General features: G+C 43.5%; 1 protein-coding gene and 1 long non-coding RNA gene across 4 annotated transcripts in view; one reads left to right on the forward strand and one right to left on the reverse strand.

Moving 5' to 3' along the window:
• The window catches only part of nphp3 (nephronophthisis 3), a 159,744-nt gene that overhangs the window by 27,523 nt on the left and 114,619 nt on the right, over nucleotides 1–17,602 (reverse strand). For all 3 annotated transcript variants that reach the window (XM_059945734.1, XM_059945735.1, XM_059945736.1), the window contains 3 exons: nucleotides 13,821–14,062; nucleotides 7,945–8,020; nucleotides 4,708–4,835 (listed from right to left, as the gene is read on the reverse strand). In XM_059945734.1, coding sequence (XP_059801717.1) covers nucleotides 4,708–4,835; nucleotides 7,945–8,020; nucleotides 13,821–14,062 — 446 coding nt within the window. The remainder of the gene's footprint in view (nucleotides 1–4,707; nucleotides 4,836–7,944; nucleotides 8,021–13,820; nucleotides 14,063–17,602) is intronic.
• The window catches only part of LOC132378629 (uncharacterized), a 37,431-nt gene continuing 22,466 nt past the window's right edge, over nucleotides 2,638–17,602 (forward strand). The window contains exons 1-2 of the long non-coding RNA XR_009507135.1: nucleotides 2,638–3,428; nucleotides 4,390–4,476. This is a non-coding gene — a long non-coding RNA (uncharacterized LOC132378629). The remainder of the gene's footprint in view (nucleotides 3,429–4,389; nucleotides 4,477–17,602) is intronic.

Raw genomic sequence — 17,602 nt, forward strand, 5'->3', positions numbered from 1 at the left:
GGCCCCCACCGCCTTATTTACACCATGGACATCCAGTCCCTATATACCTCCATCCCCCACCCAGACGGTCTCGAAGCTCTTTGCTTCTTTTTGGATTCCATACCTAACCAATCCCCCTCTACCACCACTCTCCTCCATCCAGCAGAATTAGTTCTTACTCTCAATAATTTCTCCTTTGGCTCCTCCCACTTCCTCCAAACCAAGGGTGTAGCCATGGGCACCCGTATGGGTCCCAGTTATGCCTGCCTTTTTGTTGGCTTTGTGGAACAGTCCATGTTCCAAGTCTATATGGGTATCTGTCCCCCTCTTTTCCTTTGCTACATCAACGACTGCATTGGCACTGCCTCCTGCACGCATGCCGAGCTCGTTGACTTCATTAACTTTGCCTCCAACTTTCACCCTGCCCTCAAATTTACCTGGTCCATTTCTGATACCTCCCTCCCCTTTCTTGATCTTTCTGTCTCCATCTCTGGAGACAGCTTATCTACTGATATCTACTAGAAGCCTACAGACTCTCACAGCTACCTGGACTATTCCTCTTCCCACCCTGTCTCTTGCAAAAATGCTATCCTCTTCTCACAATTCCTCTGTCTCCACTGCATCTGCTCTCAGGATGAGGCTTTTCATTCCAGGACAAAGGAGATGTCTTCCTTTTTTAAACAAAGGGGCTTCTCTTCTTCCACCATCAACTCTGCTCTCAAACGCATCTCTCCCATTTCCCGCACATCTGCCCTCACCCCATCTGCCCGCCACCCCACTCGGGATAGGGTTCCCCTTGTCCTCACCTACCACCTCACGAGCCTCCAAGTCCAACATATAATTCTCCGTAACTTCCGCCACCTCCAATGGGATCCCACTACCAAGCACATCTTTCCCTCCCCCCCCCCCCCCCCGCTTTCTGCTTTCCGCAGGGATCGCTCCCTACGCGACTCCCTTATCCACTCGTCCCCCCCATCCCTTCCCACCAATCTCCCTCCTGGCACTTATCCTTGCAAGCGGAACAAGTGCTACATCTGCCCTTACACTTCCTCCCTCACCACCATTCAGGGCTCCAGACAGTCCTTCCAGGTGAGGTGACACTTCACCTGTGAGTCGGCTGGTGTGATATACTGCGTCCGGTGCTCCCAGTGTGGTCTTTTATATATTGGTGAGACCCGACACAGACTGAGAGACCGTTTCACTGAACACCTATGCTCGGTCCGCCAGAGAAAGCAGGATCTCCCAGTGGCCACTCATTTTAATTCCACGTCCCATTCCCATTTTGATATGTCTATCCATGGCCTCCTCTACTGTCAAGATGAATCCACACTCAGGTTGGAGGAACAACACCTTATATACTGGCTGGGTAGCCTCCAAACTGATGGCATGAACATTGATTTCTCTAACTTCCGTTAATGCCCCTCCTCCCCTTCTTACCCCATCCCTGACATACCTAGTTGCTTGCCTGTTCTCCATCTCCCTCTGGTGCTTCCCCCCCCCCCCCTTTCTTTCTCAAGAGGCTTCCCGTCCCATGATCCTTTCCCTTCTCCAGCTCTGTATCACTTTTGCCAATCATCTTTCCAGCTCTTAGCTTCATCCCACACCCTCCAGTCTTCTCCTATCATTTTTCGTTTTCCCCTCCCCCCCCCCCCCCCCGCTTTCAAATCTCTTACTATCTTTCTTTTCAGTTAGTCCTGATGAGAGGTCTCGGCCCGAAACATCGACAGTGCTTCTTATAGATGCAGCCTGGCCTGCTGTGTTCCACCAGCATTTTCTGTGTGTTGTTCCAGTATAGACCATCTCCTTTCACCCAGACAGACCAGGACCATATCCGGTATAGATCACCCCCTTTCACCCAGACAGACCTGGACCATATCCTGTATAGACCACCCCCTTTCACCCAGACAGACCTGGACCTTATCCGGTATAGACCACCCCCTTTCACCCAGACAGACCTGGACCATATCCTGTATAGACCACCCGCTTTCACCCAGACAGACCTGGACCTTATCCGGTATAGACCACCCCCTTTCACCCAGACAGACCTGGACCATATCCAGTATAGACCACCCCCTTTCACCCAGACAGACCTGGACCATATCCGGTATGGACCACCCCCTTTCACCCAGACAGACCTGGACCATATCCAGTATAGACCACCCCCTTTCACCCAGACAGACCTGGACCATATCCAGTATAGACCACCCCCTTTCACCCAGACAGACCTGGACCATATCCAGTATAGACCACCCCCTTTCACCCAGACAGACCTGGACCATATCCAGTATAGACCACCCCCTTTCACCCAGACAGACCTGGACCATATCCGGTATGGACCACCCCCTTTCACCCAGACTGACCTGGACCATATCCGGTATAGACCATCCCCTTTCACCGAGACAGACACAGACCATATCCAGTATAGACCACCCCCTTTCACCCAGACAGACCTGGACCATATCCGGTATAGACCACCCCCTTTCACCCAGACAGACCTGGACCTTATCCGGTATAGACCACCCCCTTTCACCCAGACAGACCTGGACCATATCCAGTATAGACCACCCCCTTTCACCCAGACAGACCTGGACCATATCCGGTATAGACCACCCCCTTTCACCCAGACAGACCTGGACCATATCCGGTATGGACCACCCCCTTTCACCCAGACAGACCTGGACCATATCCGGTATAGACCATCCCCTTTCACCCAGACAGACACAGACCATATCCAGTATAGACCACCCCCTTTCACCCAGACAGACCTGGACCATATCCATTATAGACCACCCTCTTTCACCCAGACAGACCCAGACCATATCCAGTATAGACCACCCCCTTTCACCCAGACAGACCTGGACCATATCCGGTATAGACCACCACCCTTTCACCCAGACAGACCTGGACTATATCCGGTATAGACCACCCCCTTTCACCCAGACAGACCTGGACCATATCCAGTATAGACCACCCACTTTCACCCAGACAGACCTGGACCATATCCAGTATAGACCACCCCCTTTCACCCAGACAGACCAGGACCATATCCGTTAGAGACCACCCCCTTTCACCCAGACAGACCCAGACCATATCCGTTAGAGACCACACCCTTTCACCCAGACAGACCAGGACCATATCCGTTAGAGACCACCCCCTTTCACCCAGACAGACCCAGACCATATCCGTTAGAGACCACACCCTTTCACCTAGACAGACCTGGACCTTGTCCCAGATAGACCATGAGGAAATCTGCAGATGCTGGAAATTTAAGCAACACACACAATAAATGGTGGATCGCAGGACTGACGAAAGGTCTCGGCCGAAAACGTCGACAATGCTTCTTCCTATAGATGCTGCCTAGCCTGCTGCGTTCCATCAGCATTTTGTGTGTGTCGCAGTATAGATGTACAGAAGAATCTTGGGTGCAGTCTACAACTCCATGAATTCAAGTAGGTGTCATACTGGATTGCATACTCATCTTCATTACTAGGGACATTGTCCATAAAAGTTGTCAAGCCATGTTGCAGCTGTTTAAAAACTTTAGTGTGGTCACATTAGCTGTTTTGTGTGCAATCATAGTTGCCACGTTACAGGGAGGACGTAGAAGCTTGGAAAGGGTGCACAAGGGGTTTACCAGCATCCTGCTTGGATAACATTATTAACTAAAAGGACAAATTTTTATCGTTTTTTCTGGAGCTCAGAGGTTGAAGGGGTGTCCTGGTAAAAGTCTATAAAACTATCAGAGGCAGGGTAAATGGTCTTTTTCCCCGCAGGGTGAAAATGCCAAATACTAGAGGGCATACTGATAAGGAGGGAGGAGAAAAGTTTAAAGGAAATTAGTGAATCAAATATTTTTTTAATACTCAGAGTGGTAGGTGTCCAGAACCTTTTGCCAAAATAGACAGTGATACCATGACAATGGTTGAGAGGCACTTACACATACAGGAAATAGAGGGGTGCCTCTCAAAATCCAACCCTACATCCCCATCATGAGAGGTGGAAATGGGAAAGGACAGCCAACAAGGCTCTGTTGAAGTTGTATAGGCCAATCCCCCATACAGTGGATATAACAGATTATAGAAACATTGATCAACTCCAACCATACCATCGATTTTGGACGGTGGAGATAGGAGGTCATCAAAGGCCTATGATCCACTGGGAGCTAAGGGCCCAAGAAGAAGAAATAAAGGGATATCAAGCATGTGCATACAGTGGGATTAGATTAAACTGCCATCATAGTCAGCACAGAAACTGCAGACTCAAAGACCCATTACCCTGCTATACTATCTGTTCCATGTTAACCATACAGTCTTCATCAATATATTTAATAATCTCTTCAAGAAAGTTTAAAATTAGTCAGACACTAACAAATCTATGATGACTATCCCTGATTAATCTATCCTTATCCAGATGTACGTTAATCACCACCTAGGATTTCTTCCAATAATTCTCCAACCACTACTAGTCTCACTGAGATATCCCTGCTGGCCTTCTAAGGTAAGGTTATCTCATTTGCTGTCTTGAGAACAATTTTATTTACTGTATATTCTCAGTTTATGATTAACTTCATTTTTTTTGGTAGCAGGTAATCAATGTTAAGTATCTAGGGCCTATGTTTTATTCTGTTAGTGACTGTTATTCAAAAGATCATATGTAAAACATAGAATAAACAAGAGAAAAGATAGTTCTGTCCAAATATGTGGTGAAATATTCATTACATCTACTCACTCCAAATTGTTCTGAAGGTAGTAGAGCACTCCCAGTTCATTAAGCGTTCGAGCCGTGTCAGCACACTCAGCACCAAGACTAAGCTCTTCCAACTGCAGAGCCCTACGACGTAGAATGGCAAAGCCATGCTGAGAAGTGAAACCAGCATTATCAGTGAAGTACCCACAAATCAGTCTCCGTTTACTAGTCCCTATTATACATGCACCTCAATAAAAAGTATCCATCTGAAGAGCTTAATCCCTTCTATTTCAAGCACGACGCCTTCCATTAGGGTAAGGTGATGAATATTTAACAGGAGAGGAAAGAGCCAAGTAGGATAGTACGCAGTGAAAGGCAAGAAGGCAAAGAGAATGTAGAGAAAGTCCCAGGTGAAAGAAGAGTACAGTCAAAGAATGTAGCACTACTGAAAAATGGAGAGTGGGGCTATGTACAGAATGTAAGAGGTACTGAGGGAATGTTTGAGGGTGCAAGATTAAAGATATCACAAAAATAAAATGAAAAAGAGGTCACGAGGGAATCTGAAGAAATTAGCTTGTTGGAGCTTAAAGAGCAGCAAAGGTGGGAATTTATCCCAATGACAACAGGATCTGTAGCATTTTCAATCTGTCAAACTGCTTTTGTTATATCTACAAAGGTCAATTTGGTTGAGCAGCCATTACTAGGAGCAGTAATCTTTGTGTTCCTAAATGCAGTGTTTGAGGAGTAAGTGCTGAGAGGAGACTGAGCAAGGAAGGAAACAAGTAAACTTTGATAAGCCCTTTATCAACTTTACTGCATAGAATGATAGTTAGGATGCTATGCTCCTCCTCCATAATGTGAGAATTCAGCAGAACTCCCAGTTTCCCCCAGCACTACACCGGAAGGAGTGTCTGGGGTATAGCCCCAACTGACAGCACTGAGGAACTGCAGTTGGATGCACTTCAGTTCATTTGAGAGCATCATAAACAAGATCTTCAGTGAGATGATCAAAACTAAGATGCAAGCTGCAGATAGCTAATTGACTACCAGGAGAGACAAGAGAAATAGACAGATATCAGTTTAGATACTGTTAAGAGATCAGTCTTTCTTGGCACAACAGCAGTGGCGCTGAAAGTAGCTCAGAGGCACAGCAGGTAAACTGGTAGTCAGGCAGGACAGTAGTGATAGACTCAATAGTTAAAGGGACAGACAGGAGATTCCATGGCTATAAAAGAGACAAAAGGATGGTGTGTTGCCTCTTTGGTGCCAGGGTCAAGGACATCTTAGAGTGGCTGCAGAACAATCTCAAGGGGGCAGGTGAGCAGCCAGGGGATGTGGTACATGTTGGTTCCAATGACATTGAAAGAGGGATAATGCAGAATGAATACAGAGTCAGGAGAGATCCTGAACAGCAAGACCTCAATCTTGCAAGGGCAAAAATAGGAAAGTAGCTCAGATGAGTAAGGCTAAGAAACTGCTGCAGGTGGCAAGAGTTCATGTTCTTGGATCATTAGGCTCAGAGTGGCCTGTACAACAGATAGATTGCACCTGAACTAGAGAGGGTCCACAATCCTGACTGGGAGATATGTTAGTACTACACCAGAGGAATTAATTTGGAGTGGCAGGGAGTGGAACCCTGAGTAACAGAGTGGTTGCTGACAAATCAGGAAATAATACTGTAGCCATTGAGAGCAAAGTTTGGTCATCAGAATAGAAAGGAGCTCAGTAAAGGGCAAAGATGGGATCTACCAACATTTGGAAAGGCAGTGTCTGATTCAGGACAGTCAGCACTTCTTTGTGCAGGGGAAGTTATCTGTCTGACAAATCTTTTGGAGTTCTTTAATGACATAAACTACAGGATAGATGAGAGGAGGGCAGTAGATGTTGTCTATATGAACTTTGGTTAGGCGCCTCATGGCAGGCTACTCTGGTAGGCTAGACTGCATGGGATCCAGGGAAGATAACTGACTGAATTCATAATTGGATCAGTAATAAGAAGCAGGGGGTGATGGTCAAGTGTTGCTTCTTGGAGTGGAAGGCTCCAGTAGTATGTCAAGGATCAGTGCTGGGATCTTTATTGAATAGAACCTACATAAATGATTTTAAGATGAATGTATAAGTCATGGTTAATTTGTTTCCAGATGATACTAAAATAGGTGGAGGTGTAGACAGACATAATATTATGAAAAGTTACACGGGGATCTTTATCAGCTAGGTATGTAGGCTGAGCACTGGCAAATGGTTTTCAATCAGATAAATGAGGTATTGAATTTTAGATCAAACTGGGAAATGCTACGGAACAGCGGGACCCAAGAGTGCAGCTGAAAGTGGCAGTACAGGACGATCAAGTTGGTGAAGGCAGCATTTACTATGATAGCATTTAGCATTGAGTATAGGAATTGGGAAGATATGCTGCAGTTACTTAAGATATCAATGAGACATTCTTAAGAGAGTATTTTGTACAATTTTGATCAGCATGTTAACAAAAAGATAGGGTGCGGAAAGCATTTACCACAGTGTCGCCTGGACTTAGGGATCTCAGTTGTTGCTTAGACTGCATTGCCTGGAATGTGGGAGATTGAGCCCTGACCTGACAGGAGTTACAAAATCCTCAGGAGCACAGACAGGGTTAAAACATATATGCTTCTTCCCAGGAAGGGGGTACTAAAAACAGAGGACATAGGTTTAGGATCAGAAGCAAGAGACTGAAAAGAGGCATTAGGGACAGCTTCTTCATGTGTTTCTGAAATGACCTGCCAGAAATAGTGGTTGAGGCAAGCACGTTCACAACATTTAAATGTTATCTAGATAAGTACATGGATAGGTGATGTTGAGAAGACTACGGCAGACATAACTAATTTGATGGGCAACATAGTTGGCAAAAGGGCCAATTTCCACGTAGTATGACTCCATGATTCTACTAAAAGAGTGCCTGGAAACTGAAAATAATTCTACTGAACTGTTCCTAAACGGCTGTCTCATGTTCATCCCTATTGGTTTATTAGATTTTCACAAACTTTTTTTTCTTTTAAACATAAATCAATTCTATCTGCCATTCTTGAAGACATGGGAGTAAAAGGCTGCAAAATTGGCAAAAAACTGATGATAATCTACCACTACAGCAGAAAACATAGCTAAAGATTAATCTTGCTTATGTTTCAAACTACACACTCTCAAGCTAGAATTCAAAATAATTTTAATGACTGTATTGCACAGCCAATGTTCTTGGGCAAACAGCAAATACCAATAATGCAATTATGCTACATTTTCATCACTTACCATATTCCCTTTGTGTCGAGAAATCTTTTGTCTGATCTTCATGGATCGTTTTCTTAATGGTTCAACCTGCTCATATCTCACAATATAAAACAACAAATAGGAGACAATTGCTCAGCAATGAACCAATATTACCATGCCTCAGAGTAATGGACAGTACTGTCCCACAGATGCACAAATTAGGTCTGTAAATTATTGGGGAGACTTTCAATTGAAAGTGCATTGCAAATATAGGAAAGAAATGTAAATTGGTTAAATTCTACTCATCATGACACAGAAGGTGGACTTTCAGCCCACTGCATCAATGCCAATTCCCAAGGGAGCAATCATATTAGTCCCATTCTCCCTCTCCTTTCCCTGTAGTTCTGCAGTAAATTCATTCACACATACCCATCAACTCCCCTTTGACTCTTTCTGCTGTTAACCTATGCCAGAGTAACAAGTTAACCTACAATGTAGTATGTAGGAGGAAGCAGAAGCACCCAGCATACAGGGGAAATCCACTTTGTCGAAAACATAAGCATAGACCATTTTCTAACTGGCTTTGCTGGTATTGAATGTTGCAAGTTGTGCTCACCCTGCAAGCAACACAATCAACCACTACAATATATACTGGTTCATCTTGTTTGAAACGTAAATTCCAATACATGCTGTGTGCTTACATTTGAATTCTTTACTAGTGTTACAACAATCCATGTTTATAATGTCACAGTAGATGAATTCAGCAATATTGGTACATGAGCATATTGAATGGTGAAAGGCCTTGATGGAATTGACATGGAGAGGATGTTTCCTATGGTACATGAGCATATTGAATGGTGGGAGGCCTTGATGGGATTGACATGGAGAGGATGTTTCCTATGGTCTATGACCAGCAGACACAGCCTCAGGATAGAGGGGCGTCCTTTTAGAAAGGAGATCAGGAGTAATTTATTTCGCCAGAGAGCGGAAAATCTTTATTACGGGCAGCTATAGATGCCAAGTATTTATGTATATTTAAAGCAGGAGTTAATAGATTCTTGATTGGGCAGGGCATGAAGGATTACGGGGAAAAGGCAGAAATTGGGGCTGAGAAGTGAATTCAGAAATTGAAGGTGCAAAGGGGCCTGGGAGTCCTAAGACTAGATTCCCAAAAGGTTAACTTGCAGGTTGAGTCAGTGGTGAGGAAAGCAAATACAATGTTAGCATTCATTTCCAGAATACGAAAGCAAGGACGTAATGCTGAGACTTGGTCAGTGCACATTTGGAATACTATGAGTATTTTGGGCCCCATGTCTATGAAAGGATGTGCTGTCATTTAAAACAGTCCAGATGGGGTGTTTACAAGTATGAGTCCAGGAATGAATGGGTTACATATGAGGAGAGTTCAATGACTCTGGGTCAATGTTCACTGGGGCTGAGAAGAATGAAGGGGGATCTCATTGAAACCTACTGAAGAATGGATGCAGAAAGGTTGCTTCCAATAGTGAGAATGACAAGGACCAGAGGACACAGCCTCAAAATACCAGGGCATCCCATTAGTCAGAGGGTGGTGAATCTGTGGAATTCATTAGTACAAACAGCTGTGAAGGTCAAGTGATTAAAGTGGAGGTTGATTGGCTGTTGATTAGTAAGGGTGTCAAAGGTTACAGGAAGAAGGCAGGAGAATGGGGTTAAGTGGGAAAATCAGGGCGGACAATGGGCCAAATTCAGCTCCCAAGCCTTATGATTTTAAAAGTACATGCCACTCCACACAAGACATTCCCTTAGGTCAGGATCCAACCTATGAGGCTGTAACACTAACTCTCCAATTACTGAATTAGTACTGTAATTCAGAATTCAAATCATCACACACCCTTACCCACTCTACCACCCAATTCTGTACTTAGCAATATGAAAACTTAAGCTAGGAGAAGTGATGGTCAATATTGAAGTCTAGATGCCTGAACTATTTGGCTCTCTCAGCCTCAGGATGATCAAGGATGCCTCCTACCTGGTTCATTCTCTCTCCTCCTCTTTCCAGTGGACAAAAGATATAAACTTTGAGTGCAGAAACCACCTGATAAAAACCAGCAGACTCAAGGGAGCTTCAACGCCACTGATACACCACTCTTGAATGGACCTCTCATACACTAACTTTGATCTCTCATCATGACCCTTGCACTTTTCTTGTCTGCCTGCATTGTACTTTCTCTGTAACACTATATTCTGCATATGGTTTTCTTTTTTCTATCTGTATGTAATAATATTACTTAATAATGTCATATCCAGGCCTGATCTGTCTGGATAGGGTACAAAACAAAAGCTTTTCAGTACACCTTAGTGGATGTAACAACAAAAAAAATATTTTAGGAGATCTGCCATCCTGACTGATCTTGCCCATGTAGAAATCCAATCCCATAGCAATCTGTTTCTGAATGGGCCACTGAAACGTGTAGTTCTAAGGCACTCAGACATGCTGCTAGATAGCCAGCACAGCAGCTTACCACCATCTCCTTAAGGACAATAAGACGGGCATTAAATGCCGATATCCCCAGTAAATGCCACATCCCAGTATAGAATAATACAAATCATGTTCTGGAACATAAAACAGTACAACATAGTAGTTTCTTCAGCCCACCATGTTATACCACACACTTTGCCCTTTCCAAATCAATCAAACCCTTTTCTCACACAGAGCTTTCCATTTTTCTTTCCTCCATGTGCCTATCTAAGAGAAATTCTAGTGTATCTGCCTTTACCACCACCTTTGGCAGTTTGTTCCATGCATTTAATATTCTCCATGTAAAAAATAATTACTCCTTTCCTCAACCACCATAGAAGTATGCCATCTTAGACCACAAGACGTAGGAGCAGAATTAAGCCATTTGGCCCAAAGGCTGATATTTTCCGACTCCCTGGGCTTCCCCCCACCCTCAAACAAAGGTTACGAATCAAGAACCTAGCAAGTTCTGCCTTAAACATACTCAATGACCTGGCCTCCTGTAGTAATAAATTCCACTAATTCACCACCCTCTGGCTCAAGAAATGTCTCCGCATCTCTGTTTTTAAATGGAGGCCCCTCTAACCCAAGGCTCTGCTCTCTTGTCCTAGACTCTTCTACCATGGAGAAACATCCTTTCCACATCTACTCTGTTTAGGCCTTTCAACATTCAGAAGGTTTCAATGAGATCCCCCCCCCCCCCCCAATCCTTCTAAATTCCAAGTAGTACAGACCCAAAGCCATCAAATGTTCCTCGTATGATAACCCCTTCATTCCTGGAATCATCCTTGTGAACCTCCTCTGAACCCTCTCCAATGCCAGCATTTTTTTTCTTAGATGAGGAGCCCAGAACTGTTCACAATACTCAAGGTGAGACCTCACCAGCATCTTATACAGCCTCTGCATCACATCCCTGCTCTTGGATTCTAGACCTCTTGAAATGAATGCTAACATTTCATTTGCCTTCCTCACCACCAACTCTGTCCTTAGGGTGTTCTGCACAAAGAATCTCAAGTTCCTCTGCATCTCAGATTTTTGGATTTTCTCCCCATTTAGAAAATAGTCAGCACATCTATTTCTTCTACCAAAGTGCATGACCATGCATTTTCCGACATTGTATTTCTTTTGCCACTTTCTTGCCTGTTCTCCTAATCTGTCTGTCCTGCTGCAGCCTATTTCCTCAACACTACCTGCTGCTCCAATCTTGCATTAAGCATTGGTTGCCCACTCTAGCTATGCATCTCATCTTATACACTACCTTCTGGGGTAAGGCCTAAGCTCATTCAACCCTTCTTCATTAGACATGATCTCTGATCCTAATAAATCTCATCTGCCCCCTCTCTAAATCTTACATGTCCTTCCTATAATGAGGTAATCAGAACTGAATGCAATACGCCAAGTATGGTCTAACCAATGTTCCAGAGTGCTACAATATTACTTCATGGCTCTTGAACTTAATCCCTCAACTAATGAAGGCCAACACACCATACACCTTCTTAACCATCCTATCAACTTGCCAAACAATTTGACAGTTGGAAGCCCATGAACCCTCAGATCCTCCACACTGCTAAGAATCCTACTGTTAACCCTATACTCGGCTTTCAAGTTCATCCTTCCAAAATGTATCACTGCACACTTCCCTGGATTGAACTACATCTACAACTTCTCAGCCAGGCTCTGCATCCTGTCTATGTTCCATTATCCACTCCATCAACAACCTTCATGCCATTAGCAAACTTACTAAGCCACCCTTCCACTTTGATTTCCAAGTTATTTATAAAAATACACAGTCAGGGGTCCCTGAACAGGTCACTGCAAAACACCACGAGTCATCGACCTCTGGGCAGAATATGCTCCATCCACTACCACCCTCTGCCCTTTTGGTGTAAGCCAATTCTGAATACATGCAGCTAAGTTTCACATGATCCCATGCCTCATGACTTTCTGAATTAGCCTACAATGGGGATCCTTATCAAAATCCATATACACCACATCCACTGCTCTATCTTCATCAATCTGCCTTGTCAGTTCCTCAATGAAACCAGTCAGGCTCATGAGACATAACCTGCCTCTCAGAAGGGAGAGAAGGCCTCTGCGTTCAAGTAGAATGTCTCTTTCTTAATGCTATTGGAGGATGCTGCTGAATTTCTGTGATTTATGGCTTGGTTAGGGACTGTGGACTCTTTCAGTTCTATGGTTTCTATATTCTGTCTTTTTACCCATTCTCTTTTGTTGCAGTTTGGTGGGTCTGTTGGTTTTGTTTGTGCGGGAGTGGGTTGAGATTTCATTTTCTTGGTGCCTTGTGGTGCGCTTTGTTAGTTTCTTTGGGGGGGGGGGGGGATGTTCCTGTTGCCATTCTTTTTTGTGCCAGGAGTGGGTTGATTTTTTTTTTAATGACTTCCATGGTTTTCTTTGTTTCATGACTATCTGGAGAAGATGAATCTCATATACTGCATATATATTTTGATAATAAATTAACCTTTGAACAAAACTATGTTGACTATCTCTAATCAGATGATGCTCCTCCAAATGCTCATAAATCCTGGTTCTAAGAATCCTCTCCAATCATTTGCCTAGGACTCACTGGTCTATAATTCCCAAGGTTATCTCTACTTGAACAAAGGAATAACATTTGCCATCCTCCAAATTTCTAATACCACTGTCGTGGCCAATGAGGATGCAAAAATAATCTGCAAAGGCACAGCAATCACTTCCCATAGTAACATGGGGTATATCACAACTGGCCCTCGGAACTAATCTACCCAATGTTTTCCAAAAGTTCTAACACATTCACTTTCTTAACCTTGACATATAAGCCTGTTCTGCTCTGACCTCACATCTGTTAAGGTCCCTCATACTGGTAAATACTGAAGCAAAGTATTCATTAAAGACCTACCTACTTCCTCCAACTCTACACATGGTTTTTCTTGTATCCCCGATTCTACTCTCATTCTAGTCATCCTCCTGTTCTTCATATACTGTACCTGTAGAATAACCTAGGATTTTCCTTAATCTTACTTACCAAGTCCTTCATGTCTCTTTCAAGTTCTCTAAAGTCCCTTCTTAAGCTCTTTCCTGGCAACCTTAGCCCTTTCTGATCTTTACTTCCCCATTCTTCCTTCGTCCATTTGATTAAATGTTCTATCTCTCTTGTCAACGATAGTTCCTTCAACCGACTAAACTTCCCCTGCCTCATTGAGATAAACCTCTTCAGAACCCTATGCAAGTGCTCCTTAAAAAGCTCCATATTTCTGTTGTAGTTTGACAGATTACAAGAAATTTTACAAAAACCCAAAACTGTGGGGAAAGTATAACTATGGTTTTGAATTGCTCCACGGCAGTAAAATAAAATCTATGAATTCCTCACTATTTAGAATTTAAAAGATGCCCTATGGTACAAACTTTATCAAGTACTTACTTATTTTGTTTTTGATACAGCATGGCTAAAGCATCAAGCTCCTGAGCCACTCGAGGATGCACTGGCCCATGGGCATTCTCACTGATCTCTAACGCCTGTTTGTACAGTTGCTCCGCATTTCCAAATTTCTTCCACTGTACATACACGCTGGCGAGCTGATGCAAAGACTGAGCGACACTGGGGTGATCTGGGTCCAAAGCACTCTCTCGGATCTCCAAAGAGCGTTGCAATGGTGCAACAGCCTGTGTGCAGAGTTGGAAATAGTAAGAGTTTTTACTACACTGGAATTCCAGAGTGCAGATGCTGGAAATCCAAGCAACACACACAAAATGCTGGAGGACCCAAGCAGCATCTAATGAAAAGAGTAAACAGTTGATGTCTCAGCCAAGACCCTTCATCAGGGCTGGGAAAAAAGATAAGTTACAGCAAGAAGGTGGGAAGTAGTACAAGGTGGTAGGTGATAGGTAAAATCAGGAGAGAGGGAGGGGTGAAGTAAAGAACTAGGAAACTATTAAGTGAAATAGATAAAAGGCTGGAGAAGACCATAAGACTATAACCCATAGGAGCAGAATTAGGCCATTCAGCCCATCAAGTCTGCTCCATCATTCCTTTCATGGCTGATCCCAGATCCCACTTAAACCGTACACCTGCCTTCTCACCATAGCCTTTGATGCCCTGACGGATCAGGAAACTATCAACTTCGGCTTTGCATATACCCACGGACTTGGCCTCCACCACTCTCTGTAGCAGAGCATTTCACAGATTCACTACTCTGGCTAAAAAAAACACTCCTCCTTACCTCTGTTCTAAAAGATTGCCCCTCAGTTTTGAGGCTGTGCCCTCTAGTTCTGGATATTCCCACCACAGGAAACATCCTCTCCACATCCACCTTATCTAGTCCTTTCAACATTCAGTAGGTTTCAATGAGATCCCCCTGCATACTTGTAGATTCCAATGAGTACAGGCCCAATGCTGCTAAATGCTCCTCATACATTAACCACTTAATTCCCAGAATCATCCTCATGATTCCTGGAATCATCCTCTGGACTCTCTCCAATGACAACACATCCTTTCTGAGATAGGGGGCTCAGAATTGTTGACAATACACCAAGTGCAGCCTGGCTAGTGTCTTATAAAGTCTCAGCATTATCCTTATTTTATATTTTATTCTCCTTGAAATAAATGCCAACATTGCATTTGCTTTCTTTACCATAGACTCAACCTGTAAATTAACCTTCTAGGAGTCTTGCACAAGAACTCTTAAGTCCTTCTGCACCTCTGATATTTGACCTTTCTTCTATTATTCCTTCCAAAGTGGATGATCTCACATTTACCAACATTGTATTCCATCTGCCAGACCTTGGCCCACTCACTTAACCTATCTATATCCCTCTGCAGACTCTCCACATCCTCTGTTTAGTGTCCACTCAGTTTAATATCATCAGCAAATTTTGCTATGCTACACTCAGTCCCCTCTTCCAAATCATCAATGTAAATGGTGAACAGCTGCGGGCCCAGCACCAGCCCCTGCGGCACCCCACTCACCACTGACTGACAACCGGAGAAACACCTATTTATACCAATCCACTTAACATATCCACTATCCATGCCAATACACTTCCTCCGACTCCATGCATCCATATTTTATTTATAAGTCTCTTGTGCGAAACCTTATCGAATGCCTTCAGAAAATCCAAGTATACAACATCCATCTGTTCCCCTCTATCCACTGCACTCATTATGTCCTCTAAGAACTCCAGTAAGTTTGTCAAACAGTGCCTTCCCTTTCTGAAACTAAGCTGTGTCTGTCTAATAGAACCACTCCTTTCTAAATGTTTCACTATTTCTTCCTTAATGACAGCTTCAAGCATTTTCCCAACTACAGCTGTTAAGCTAACAGTCCTATAGTTGCCCGTCTTTGCCTACATCCTTTTTTTAAAAGTGGCGTGACATTTACTGTCTTCCAATCCACTGGGACCTGACCACAGTCTAAAGAGTTTTGATAAATGATTACCAACACGCCCACTATAACCTCCGCCAATTCCCTCAGCACCCTGGGATGCATCCCATCAGGACCAGGGGACTTATCTACCTTCAGGTCCTCTGATTTGTTCATCACTATCTCTTTAGTGAGAGTGATTTATCCTCACCTCCCATTTCGTCCATAACATCCTTCTTTGGCATATTAGACGTGTTCTCCACCATGAAGACCAACACAAAATAGTTGTTCAATCCCTTAGCCATTTCCTTATCACCCAATATCAATTTCTCCTTCTCATCTTCCAAGGAACCTACATTGACTTTAGCCACCCTCTCCCGCTTTATAGATTTATAAAAATTTTGCTTACTGTTTTTATATTTTGTGCTAATTTACTTTCATACTCTATCTTCCCTTTCCTTATTTCTTGTTTAGTTGTTCTTTGCTGCTTTTTAAAGTTTTCCCAATCCTCCAGTCTCCCATTATTCTTTGCATCTTTGTACACAAGCTTTTAATTTGATACTATGTTTACTTTTGACTGGAATATACTTTTGTTGAGCACTGTCAAAAATCTCCTTGAAAGTATTCCACTGTTTCTCAACTGTCCTACCAAATCGCCTGTGCTCCTAATCCACATTAGCCAACTTCTCCCTCATCCCGTTGTAGTCTCCCTTGTTCAAACATAATACACTATTTCATCCCCATCTGTATGAGAAATTCAATCACACTGCGATCACTCTTTCCAAGAGGATCCCTGACTACAAGATTGTTAGTCTTATCTGTCTCATTGCACAGGACTAGATCTAAGATAGCATTTTCCCTTGTAGGTTCACTAACATGCTGGTCAAGAAAGCCATCACAGATGCATTCTATGAAGTTCTCCTCAAGACTTCCTTGACCAACTGATTCACCCAATCTATGTGGAAATTAAAATCCCCCATGACAACTGCCGTTCCATTCTTACAAGCCTCAGTTATTTCTTGGTTAATCGCTTCTGCCATTGCAATATTTTTATTAAGTGGCCTATAGACAACATGCACCAGTGATCTTTTTCCCTCTACTATTCTAAATCTCTACCCAGATGGACTCAATATTTTGCTCTGTAGATCTTATATCGTTTCTCGCAATCGCCCTGATCTCATCCCTAATCAAGAGAGCCACGCCACCTCCTCCGCCTTCCTGCCTATCTTTCCGTATTGCCTGATACTCTTGGATATTTAATTCCCAGTCACCTCCACCTTGCAACCAGGTTTCTGTAATGGTCACTAAATCATATGCCTTGGTACTGATCTGTGCTACAAGTTCACTACCCTTGTTTTGAATACTACAGGCCATTAGATAAAGTGCCCTTATACTCATTGTTCTTGTAGAATCTAGTGACGTATGCAATTTTTGCTTTTTACTTTTATGCACTCTACTCTTACTTTTATCTTCACTAACTCTAGCTTTGGTCTCTGCTTCACTTCCCTCTTCTCTTCTGTGTGGGTTCCCACCCCCTGCCGTATTAGTTTACAACCTCCCCAGGACATTGATCCTGGCCCTGCCCAGATGTAGACCGTCATCATGCCATCACACTGCTTGGTTCTGCTCCGAGCTCCCCTCCAGATTTTATTCACTGCTGTCACTTCCCGAAACTTACGTCAGGTGAAATTTCCTGCACTCCACCCTGTCTGATCCTACAAAAATTAATGTCTCATCAATCCTGTCTAATGAATGCAAAACTGGCCTAACACAAAAAATGCTGGTCATGCACTGGATGAGTGGAATAAACAGCTGATGTTTCCCGCTGAGCTTTTCATCATGA

Source organism: Hypanus sabinus, chromosome 20, assembly GCF_030144855.1.
Source record: "Hypanus sabinus isolate sHypSab1 chromosome 20, sHypSab1.hap1, whole genome shotgun sequence".
Classification (NCBI taxonomy): Eukaryota; Metazoa; Chordata; class Chondrichthyes; order Myliobatiformes; family Dasyatidae; genus Hypanus; species Hypanus sabinus.